The sequence below is a fragment of the Tiliqua scincoides genome, chromosome 5, assembly GCF_035046505.1.
Source record: "Tiliqua scincoides isolate rTilSci1 chromosome 5, rTilSci1.hap2, whole genome shotgun sequence".
NCBI lineage: Eukaryota > Metazoa > Chordata > Lepidosauria > Squamata > Scincidae > Tiliqua > Tiliqua scincoides.
Window position 1 is genome coordinate 51819496 of NC_089825.1, and position 12246 is coordinate 51831741.

Consider the following 12246-nt stretch of genomic DNA (forward strand, 5'->3'; position numbering starts at 1 on the left):
GAAAGCAAGCATGTGGACAGGGAGCAGTGTGGGTAGAAGAGGAAACACTGTCCAGGAGTGGTTAGAACTTTTGCTGCTGTGGGATAAGCTACTGCTTGCAGCTCCATAGCTCAAGTAGATGTATACAGTTTCAATGGCTGTCCAAGTTTTCAAAGTTGGACTTAAAAAAAGATGCACACAAAGTATCTCTTTCCTCAGCTCTGTATTTTTCATGTTCACCCCCACCACCATGACTCGCAGGGAAGGCAAAGAGGCTGTTTTGCCAGCATGCAGGAACAGCGAACTAGCATCTGGCTAAGAGGCAAGATGTTGGAAAGATGAGAGAGAGAGAGAGAGAGAAAAGCTCTGACCTGCCACAGCAGGGGATCAAAATAAGAGTAGCCGAAAAGAGAACACAAGTTTCAAAGCTTTGAAGTAAAAGGAGTTCTGAGGCTAGTATTGTGTAGGTGGGGGTGGGTTGTAACACAAGAAGCTTGTAGTGCATGGGGTGATTACAGACAGATGACAGGGAGGAATGCACACACAGCCTGGAAATTCCAGAAAGCTGAAGGGAACTCACCTGGCTGTTTGGGCCAGTCTCTCTAGTGTGTGAACAAGAATTTCTCCATCATTCTTCAAGCTTTCAGAGTGCTTCTCATTTGAAGTTATCTGGAATCAAAAGAATAGTTATCAAAGGTTTATGAAGACATTTTTCTCTGTCAGGTGTGGGGGAGAAACTCTGCTCTGTGGAACTCTGATGAACAAGCCAAGCAGCTGATCCCCCTGGTGTCATGGAGGAATGCCACCCCTCTCTAGCTCCATGACTTAAAATCCTTGAAAGATTGCCTGGCATGTTTGCTGGCAACTGTTCTAGCCGTCTTTTTGGAGGGCACAGTGACAGGGGCGTCTAATCTGGCTACGCCTCCGATCTGATCATTCTTTCATGCTTTGGGAGGGGTTAGTACAGCTCCACACTAACATCTGGACCTCTTGCACCAGGCTTTATGCTTTCTAATAGCCTGTTTTCAGGGTATCTGTCCTCCACTGAACTACAGAGGAACTGTGCCTAATATGTCTTAAGATCGGCTATCAAAATAAGCAGCTTTCCAGAAGAAGGCTGGAACTGATACACAAAAGCTGCTCTGCTTATCGTACCACATTCATTCATGTTCTTTATCTCTAATACATGTCTGACTGAGTCCACTTGTTTCAACAAACAAGGTTTGATTTCATTGCAACTAAAATAGTCAACAGCAACAACAAACAACCCGCGGCAGATTAAATTTACAGACAGCATTTCCTTTGGTTTGAAAAAGAAAGGGGGGGGGGGAATCAGTCAATCACTATACCAGGCTGCTTTGGGATTACTTACATATATTACAAAAGGTAATAATTGTTTACAGGAACATAAGCAAAATGACTTGTGTAAAATGAGTGCTGTTGGGAGTTGTACAAAAACACTGGACTACTGATGCATCATCTGCCAGAATCCAAGCAGCAGCAGCACCTTCCCATGTCGTTAAAGTGAATGAGTGATATGCAGAAGCCTCTTTACGGTGAACTGGGATTGGTGACAGCTGACCTTGTAAATCTTATGTATCTTCAATCTGCATTATGAGATGACGTGTTTATTGATTGCATGCTCTTGAGAAGTATATTATGCAAGATAGCACTTAGTAATCAGATACCTTCCCTGCAGTCAGTGAGGTGACAAATGCCATTCATTTAACCTTTTAATGGTCCAAATTAAGCTTCCCAAAACGGCTACAGTGCACTATATGACCCAGAATTGTGCTGTTCACACAAAGAAACCACAAGGAGCGGTAAATTGTCATAAGTAGCTTCTATGGACACAAAAGTGTCCCTCCTTTACACAATGTTGGGACCTGGCTCCATGTGTGGATCACCACTTTGCAGTGGCGTAGCTGGAGGGGGGCGGAGCACTCAGCCTGGCAGGGAGGTGGGCGAGAATGGCTCCGAAGGAATGGGCCACTCGCCCACCTCCCTGCCAGGCTGGGTGCTCCGCCCTGCTCCAGCTACGCCGCCACCACCACTGTGCACTCCTGAGCCCTTCAACAGTGCACTTGAGTTAGAAGCTTTCAGATATCTGGGAGTATTGTGTATGCACTGGAATGCCTGTGGATGTAAGCAGGCACTGACAGCCCAATCCTAGCCAACATTCCAGCACTGATGCAGCGGCAAAGCAGCCCCAAGGTAAGAGAACAAACATGACCTTGAGAAGGCTTCTATGACTGTCCGCGCCCCCCCCCCCAGAGAATGCCGCACATGTACTCCATTGGCATAGCTGCATCAGTCCTGGAAAGTTAGAATTGGCGGTTAATCAGGACTGTTTTATATTCTGCTAAGTTTGAGGCACACGTTAGTAGCATCCAACAAGTATTTTAGATGTGAGCATTGTCTCCAACTTGCACCATCATCATAATTTCACCAGTTTACTATAAGGGATTCTAAGACTTTCCTCCTACTCAAGGTGATTTATTGTGATGAGTATAAACACACACTGAATTCTGTATCATCAGTAGCTGTTAATTTAAAAATCTTAATTGAATCTGGTGTACCGTCCATTCACTGCAGTTTAATGTGAATTTCAAAATGACTTTTCTTTATGAAGCTAATAAGGCACTACAACTTTCCTCTGTTTAATACAACATAATTGATATGTAAATATCCTAGTTAGGTTCTAACATACAGCATAAATGTGCAAGATAATAAGTGCATTTTCCTACAAAAGTACAGTAAAATACATTGAAACACAAAACTCAAGAGATCCATAAATGTTATTTTGTTATTGTTCCAATAATTTATGCAGAGTTAGATTTTTCTGCCATAAACATTAGGGTATATTCTAGGTAAAAAGGAAAGATGAAGGTCTTGGCTTCTCTTCCTAAGGCTGATGTTTCTACTACACTGAACTAGTTCCCCCCCCCCCCCCAATTAGTCACAACTTGCAGTTTTCAATTTGCAAAGACCTTCAAAATCAATTAACCTGAGGAATAAAATTACTTTCATCCTTTTGAAGGGGATGATTTTCTCCTGCCCCACTGCAACTTCAATTAAGTTGGAAGTTTGCTTTCTGATTAGGGAAACTGTGCACTAATTGCAAGCTAATGCAAAAGACTGGCTACACAACAGAAGCCTCTTTAGACTTAAAAGCTTCTGATTTTGCTTGGTCCAAATGCAATTCCAGTCCACTTTTAACTGCACGTTATGGAAACAATGGCATGTGACAATGAGTACTTTAAGTACTCTAAAAAAGGATTTCCACACTGCTGAAGTCTGATCACACACAAAAAAGGCGGATGGCATTTCCATTGTTTTATACCAGTGGTTCTCATACATTTAGCATTGGGACCCACTTTTTAGAATGAGAATCTGTCAGGACCCACTGGAAGTGATGTCATGACCGGAACTGATATCATCAAGCAGGAAAATTGTTAACAATCCTAGGCTGCAATCCTATCCTCACTTATCCAGGAGTAAACTCAATTGACTATCATTGTTAAAAGAATATACATAATAGCCTGTTCAAAGTACAGATCTGTAACATTTCCCCAAATGCAGTCACATACCAGGGTAGCAGCAAGTCTAATATATTAAAAATAAAATATTGAAATGAGTGGGGACCCACCTTAAATTGGTTTGCGATCCACCTAGTGGGTCCTGACCCACAGTTTGAGAAACACTGTTTTATATAATACTTGTTTACATCTGTTAATTTATCTCTAAATTTGGAAAGCCTTAAAAATGGAATCTGCTTCATCTCTGACTACTGAGAGCACTTTCCCAGGTGATACTTATATCTGCTGCCTTTAAAAATTCTGCACATCTCTGTCATTATGTCCTGCTGACTCATGTTCAAGTGTGTGGTTGTCATTTTTTGCTTTGATGTGTTGTAGTCTTAACAGGACCACACTTTTTAGGTGCAGGTGAAACCTTTACCCAGTAAAATAGTTTAAAGGCTCTCTCTTTCTATTGCAACTATGGTAATAGGCATCTGATTCTGCACATCTTGAAGTCTAACCTACGTGACTAACATCTTGACGAAAACATACATAAACACACCCCAGCATAATGTTTACTGAACAGCTATGTTACCAGAGATAATTCAAAATGAAAATAGCTATTTTCTAAGTTATATACCATAGCAACTCTTCCCCTACTTTAGACAAGAACATTAACCAAACATTTTCCAAGTTAATTTACAATGGAGTAACTCTCCATAACCCTTAGATTAAGTAATCATACCCAGAATGTGGAAGAGTAAGTAAGACAACCATTATAGCTTCCCTTTGGCTATTCATGCAGCAAAGAAACAAGGGAGCTTCATATATCTTTAAATGGTCAAGAAAGTATAGAAAATCCTGTTAGAATATCTTAGCTCAGTGTTTCTCAAACTGTGGGTTGGGACCACTCACTAGGTGAGTTGTGAGACAATTTCAGGTGGGTTCCCATTCACTTCAATAGGTATTTTATTTTTAATATCTTAGACTTGATGCTACCATGGTATGTGACTGCATTTGGGGAAATGTTACAAACCTGGACTTTTAACAAGCTACTATGCACATGCTTTTAACAATGATAGTCAATGGGACTTACTCCTTAGTAAGCGTGGAAGGATTGCAGCCTAGCATTATTAAAAAATTTTCCTGTTTGATAATGTCATTTCTGGTCATGATATCACTTCCAGTGAGTCCTGATAGATTCTCATTCTAAAAAGTGGGTCCTGATGCTAAAAGTTTGAGAACCACTGTCTTAGCTAGTTGTGCAAATGAAAACAGGTGTGAGTTTAACCTAAGGTTCAACTCTGGCAACTATTTTCAAAGCTAGAGTTCAATCCTGGACCACAATCGTAAAGACCTGCCTCTCTGAGGAACTGCAAAGTGCCTTGCCATTGTCACCAAGCTGAGGCAGACCACTCTTGAGGGGCTGAAGAATCTGCTTTGAGTGGCAGGCTAGGGGAAGTGAAGAACTGGCAGGGCAACCTGCCTGCCATCACCTGCCCCTCTTTTTGTTCATTCTCCTTGTTTAACAAGCAGGAAGAGGATGGAAGGGGCTTATCAACTCCTCAAGTGCTGCTGCCAAAGAATATGGGAGGAGGTGTGGGATGGGGGTGACAGCTGCGATTTTGTTCCCAATTGAAGAGGAGTGCTACCTTCTTCTACCCATCCCCTCTTCCATGTCTTCACTGGCCAGGTGGAGAGGACCTTGGAAGCAGAATTCCCAAGATTCTCCCTGCCTGGCCAGACACAATTGGCACAGTGGAAGAGGGTGTGCCTCAAAATACAAAAAATGGGGCAGAAATGGGTTCCACTTTGGCTCAGGTCTGGTCCGTCACCAAGTGAACACAGCCTGCCACCACCATACATCTGTCTGTTAGGACTAATTTAGCTAGTGGGCCCCAAGTGTTACCAACCTCCAGACTTTCTGGAAAGACCTAATATGTTCAAGATTTCCACTAGTTTCAATATTCATGTAACATCTTGAGCAGAGAAATACATCCAAATAAAATGCCTGTAGAAGAAGAACAAAGCAGGTAAAACAAGTTTAGTTGATGATGTCAATTGCTGACTAGTGGAAAACAGGCCCAGGCAATGACACTGGACCATTTAAACCTGAACCAATGTTACAAAAGAAGACGTGTTTCCAGGTGCAATTTGGCATGCATTGGTACAGACTTGTATTTCTCAGACAGATTATGAGGATCTGTAACCTTCTGATTTCTGCATGTTAGAACATGCAGGTATCTTCAGCCAGAAGAAGAAGAAACATTGCACCCATAGGAGAGCTTACATTTCAAGCCCTACATTTATTTTCTCTTTTATGTATGTGAGGACATGTCTCCTAAGGAATAAAGGAACGTACAGTTTTAACTTGGCAAGGCACGCACCCCTTCACATGAGGAAAACCAGGGCCTTGAAGGGAACTCTTGTCAGCACAGCTGTGATTGCCATTTGACCTCAGAGTCTACAGTGTGGTTCTCCATTTTTAACATACACTTTCCTCAACAGAGATTTAAAAAACCAAACTCCAGGACAGAATCGTTTTAGTGCAATATATGTTTAGAGGTTTGTTGGGCACAGACACACATATCGCCATCTCACTCACAGCCTAATCCTATCTAAATCACTGCGCAGAGATGCAGTGGCACCGGCATGGCTACCGTAGTATTCTACAGGCGTTTTCTTGCTGCAGGAGGTTTCCTCAGGGAGAGGGGACATTTGTCCTTTTGCGCTAGGATAAATCCTAGCACCGCTATGGATCAATTTGGACCTGCGTCAGCTCAGTCACTTCACCACCATCACCAATGCCACCTCTTCCTGGGCCTGATTCGTTCTTATCCCTGGCTCACTCCCTTTACTATTCTGTCCCCTGCCCCGTTCAACCCCCTGCATGGGCTTACCTGCTCAGGAAGGTCTTCATGGGTCACAGAAGACCTTTCCAGCCTCCCTGCCAGCTAGTTATGTTATGCTGGCAGGGTAGGAGGATAAGACTGGGCTGTCACTCAATATTTAGTATAACTATTTTCAGAACTATCAGGAATTAAATCTCAGTTTATAAATGAAAATCACTTTTTTTCTCTATGGAGGTATAAACTATTAATCAATTTAAAAATTCTCTGATTTAATACACAAGCATCACAAGACTCCATTTAACACTGTTGATGTGCAATGTCACTGATCAGGTTTTTTACCCTAACAACTGTGCTTCACTGCAGAATATTTCGTTTTTCTTGTCATGTCAGTAGACATCTCTACATCGCACTTAATGAATTCTGCAGTTAATGGTTCTGAACTCCAGGGATTCAGCTAATCAAGCATAACCAACACTTGGAAAAATAAAGCTAAAATGTAACGAAATTAGGTCTTAGCCTCTTCTCAAACTCTCAGAATAACAACTCAACAACAGGAGTGCCCTTAGATGCTATGTGTACCCTGCTGCTGGTGTTAAATTGCCGCAACTTGACAATAAGGTGGAAATTGCACATACCCGCAACTGTTGTTCTGTGATTGGTCCTTTGTATAGCCACACTCATGGGGCTGTATATGCAACTCTAAAATTAAACTGAAGGATGATCTTGACCCTCTAACCAAGTTACCAGTGCATGGTTAGAATCAAGCAAACCTTCAATGATCTTTAACTTGCCTATAATATTTTGCCTGAGGCAACAGGCTCTGGCAATATGGCTTGTGGTAGAAAAGCACCATAGCAGGTTGGGGGGCAGGGGGAAGCAGTGAGGAGAAGCAGAGCTGTACCACATCTACAGCTCTTCTAGATATAAGTGACCACTTGCCTGGAAATGAAAGGTATGTTTATGATGTTAATTTCTATCATAAAACCTAGAGGTTTTTTTCTTAAACATACACCACACCATAATCTGTACCAAGTGCAATCCTATTCACACTTAGCTGGGACTAAGCCCAACAAGTAGTGGGACTGACTTATGAGTAAAGTTGAATGAGACTGGACTGTTGGATTTACAGGTCCAGGCTTGTTATACATTGATTTTTTTATACACGGATTTGACTCAACACGAATGTCCCCAGCAAATCAGAAGGAATGTGCTGATCCCTGGAGAAGGGGGAAAATGGATCCCTTTAAAATCAGTTTAAAAAAACTGAACAGTCCTTTTAACAATAGCCTCGTTAATGGGGGGGGCAGCTGGCTGACAATCCATCAATCCTTCTCTCTCCAGGCGACCCCTCCCTTCCCCCTGAGCACATGAAAGAAAGGTGATCACTTTGCATTGAAGGGAGGGACTGAGTGAAGCACCTTTGTAAGCGCTTGGAGTATGACTGATTGATGGATTGTCTTCTTAATGACTCTTATCTTACATCACAAAGGTCAGCAAGGCTGTTTTTAAATCACCGGAGCAAAGAAACTTTGTTTTTTAAATTGATTTGCTATAGTGCGTTTTTTGCCATCCACATGAGTGCTTGGAACGGAACCCACACGAATAATGAGGCTCAACCTCTACTACAAACGTAGAATCTTACAACATTTTTGAAAACATTCTGTGATGGTAAATTATATAGAAAGACACCTTGCAACCTACATCATGTTACAGGTCATATACAGAAACAAGAAACAAAACATATTTTCTAAAAATACTGTGAGTTGTGAGTGAGAAAACCTTGTATTATGAAATGCTCACGATAGTATACACTGTACATATTACTGTACAACTTGAAAATAAACCCCCTACTGTTATTAATTATCTAAAATGAAAGTACTAACCTCTGATAAATTAATATTCAAATAAAAGAGTAGAAAACTTTCTATCATTAGAATATGTGCTCTGAGTAAAAAGAGAGAACAGACACAGAGATGACAATGTGTTATGTTGCAATCTAATCTACCAATTTCCAAACAAAAGTTCCAGGATTCAGTGTTGCCTTGGATGATATTATGTCTTGGACAGAAAGTACTTGTTGCTTCATCATCAAAGTACAAGTACTTTGGTACAACACCAAATCCAATTCACGGCAAACTCTATATTGTGAGTAGTGAATTAGAACGCAGGCATCAGAAGAGCAGCTATTATAAATAAAGATGTTTGAAAATGGTGTTACAGGTAGGGCCTTGGTATCTGCGGACTTTCTTTCTGTGGATCTGGCTCAATGAGGGTCCTCTGGACCGACACTGAGCCAAACTTGGCCAAACCTGAACCCTCTGAAGGCAACCGGAGCTGCACTCTGGTCACCTCTGGTGGGCTTTCTGAAGCCCGCAGAGGCCACATGTATTCGCCCGCGACCTCTGTGGGCTTCCAATTGGCCTTTTCAGACTGAAAAAACGTCATTTCCAGTTTTCCGAGTTAAACCAGAAGTGACTGAAATTGCCATTCTGAAGCCCACAGAGGCTGCAGACAGACATGCATAGGCTCTGCAGGTTTCAGAAAGTTCTCCAGAGGCGACCAGAGCACAGGGAAGCTTTAAGGGCCAAAACTGCGGATTTGCTTATCTGCAGTTTTTGATATTCGTGGAAGTCAATGAACAGATCCCCAGTGGATACCAAGGCCCCACCTGTATTTATTTTACTCAAAGTAAGCCCATTGTTCAGTGTTCAGTGAGACTTAGGCTGTAATCCTATCTTATTCACTGGAAACAAACACTGCTAGTTAAAAACCATATAAATCAGCCACCACTATTGACACATGGTAAACTCTGTAGTTAAAAAAAACAAAGATGTGCATTTATAAATATGGAGTGGGTATGTGCCGGGGGATCATTGGCATGTGTCTCTTACACTTTTACAAGACAAACACCACTTATATGCTGCAAATACACAGCACAAATAGTAAATTGGTCCTCAGTATAGTAACTAAAATGGTTGAGCTATAAATGATATACAACAAATAGTAGGTACCCAAATCTGCAGTGCATTTCCCTGCATTGTGATGCATCCTACTCCCCTGCTTAATCCCAATTCTGATCAGAGATTGACAAGGGCAGATGTGTATGGAGGGGAAAATGTTTATATGGGTGTATCAGTCCCGCCTTTGGAAAGTTGTGTCTCTGTGCAGGGTATGCACAATTCTGCAGCTGTCCTCAATATAATGCTTTTTTGCTGCTCTAATCATATTTCAAGCCCAAGCAATTGTAACCACAGCACATTTTTGTTCAAACAAAGGGGTAAGAAGATTAAGTGAAGTGATTTAAGCAAATTGCGATGGCAAGAAACAACAGTACTCGCTCTTTCCTATCTATACACAGGATGGCAATGTGTAGGCCAATTATCCTATTGTCGCCCTGCTACCTCTGACAGCCACAAACAAGAGCGCTCTTATTGTTCTGTCTAGCAGGAAAGGTCACATGCTTGAAAATCTATTAGGAAGCAAAAGGGAAAGATGAGCCCCCAAAATGCAAAGGAATAGCACTAGCAATCAGCAACACTGGCATTGAATTGACATCTATTAAATAAAATAAGAAACAGGAAAAACAGTACCTCATTTTGTTTAAGGGCAAAGCCAAGTACCCACTATTTCCTCCTGACAGCAAAGACAGGAAGTCTCTTTACTAGAACTGCTATGGGTAGTTTACAGCAATGGGTTTGGCTAAATGTTACATTACAACCATAATGTAACATATTATTTAAATGCTAGTTGTATTAGAAATAATTGCAACATGTTTAGCATGTATAATACAGGCAATGCCATGTTTCTGGGCTGGCCTAGGTGATTTCATAGACTTTTACAACTAATTACTTGTCACTGGAACATTATCAACTTGAAAAATAAGCTTATTAAGGAATGACATTTAATTGATAATTTGCATGTGGCTGCCATTTTGAAACACAGCACTGAAGGTGTTCCCATGCTTAGATTTTGTTCAGTTTGGACATGCTAATCCACAATAATTTCTGAGTAGACAACACTTTCAATCATTTCCATTGCAATGCTGACCTGTTGAACTAGGAGTAAGTGATAGATCTTTACTGAACAAAATTACATTCCTCTTAAACCAGCTATTTTCAACCACTGTGCTGTGGCACATTAGTGTGCCATGAATTGTCTGCAGATCTGCTGCAGGAGTTTGGGGGAGGGTCATATATTAGTAGGGCCATTGGGGACGAGAGCCCCCAGCTAGCAGTACGGTGTGCCTTGTCAACTGTAAAAAAAATGGACAGTGTGCCTTGACAATTTTAGCATCTTCTCAGTTTGCCATGAGATGCAAAAGGTTGAAAATCGCTGACTTAAAGGATTAGGATTACTTGGATTTGGTTCTGGACCTGGCTGCTTGATGTTCAGGTGGCACTTGTTGCCAAGAAGGTTAGGGTTAGGGTTTTAAAAACTTTGCTGTACTAGCTGCACTCTTTACCAGAAACAGAAAACTCACAACTGTGATGCAGGCTCTGGTAATATCACAGTTGGGTGACTGTATAGTGGACACTGGAGTCACAGTGTGACTCTCCCCAAGCAGAGTGTGTCTCCACATACACCCTCTAAGGGTGCAATCCTAAGCAACTTTCCAACACTGACACAGCTGTGACAATATGGCATGTACTGCATCCTGCAGTGAGGAGGCAGTCAAGGGGCCTCCTCAAGGTAAAGGCCAGGTTTTACCTTAACCTGGAGCTGCATTGTGGCTAGGTCAGCGCTAGAAAGTTGGTTAGGATTGCACCCTAAATGTTTAAACTGAAGTAAAAGCCTTTTCTGTACAAAGAAGGACAAATGGAAGTATTCCTTATGATATTGCTTCAGCAGCGATTGAAAAGAGTGGAGGGACTAGGTGATCTACCCATGCTCAATGCACATGGACACGCAAACAGTTTTCTCACTTGAGAGTAGGGGCAGAGCACTTGACAAAGCTCCGAAAGATTCGAAAATCAACTCTATGCAAGTACTGAACTCCACTATGTGTGAATGCACAGAGACCACAAAACAGAATGACACGAACAGGAGTGATATGTACTTTTCAGCTGTGAGTACATTAATACGTACATTAATACATGCCATTTAACACAGGAGCACAAACAGCAAACCAGGTTTGCTCACCGCAGTAAAGGCATAGGGCAAAACTCTTGTTTCACTTTCTACCATTTGCTTCAGTGAGGCCAGGATATTGCCAATTCTATAACTGATCAAACATCAACTGTTAATTGGGTCACCTTAAGATAATATCAGCACTATTAGTGAAACAACCAGATGATGCAATTCCCCATAAAATCACCACCTAGAGCAGGGGTCTCCAAACCCCAGCCTGGGGCCGATGTAACCCACGGAGAGCCTCTACCTGGCCCACGGCCAGCATTTGATTCCCTGAGAGCTTCTGACCCAGTTGACCAAACACAACCAGAGATGTGCTTGTGGGATGGGGGAATGGGGGTCCATTTAAGTGTATGCTTTATTTCTTGGGCTGTGTTGGTGCTTGGAGAAATCCTGGATACTTGAGTCCATTCATTCATTCATTCATTCATTCATTCATCTAAGTTCCATCTTTAATGTATTTATTTAAATTTTATATTTAATTTTTTTCCTGGCCCTTGACACTGTGCCAGATATTTGATGCAGCACGTTGGCCAAAAAGTTTAGTGACCCTGACCTAGAGCATCCAGCCAGCAATGGCTGTGAACACCCTGCAATTACTTGTACATAGCTAACAGAGATGTCCCCAAGGAACTTCACTTAAATCTACTCATATTATTAAAGAAAGCACTCCAATAAGTGGAGTGATAAAAAAGGGACTTGGGGGGGGGGGGAAGAAATATACAAAATATTAATACATTCTCAATCATTTAGTGCCTTATTTT

General features: G+C 41.7%; 1 protein-coding gene across 1 annotated transcript in view; it reads right to left on the reverse strand.

Moving 5' to 3' along the window:
• Nucleotides 1-601: 601 nt before the first annotated feature.
• The window catches only part of ULK4 (unc-51 like kinase 4), a 207984-nt gene continuing 196339 nt past the window's right edge, over nucleotides 602-12246 (reverse strand). The window contains exon 33 of the mRNA XM_066627918.1: nucleotides 602-648. Within this exon, the coding sequence (XP_066484015.1) occupies nucleotides 635-648 (14 nt within the window). The 3' untranslated portion in view covers nucleotides 602-634. The remainder of the gene's footprint in view (nucleotides 649-12246) is intronic.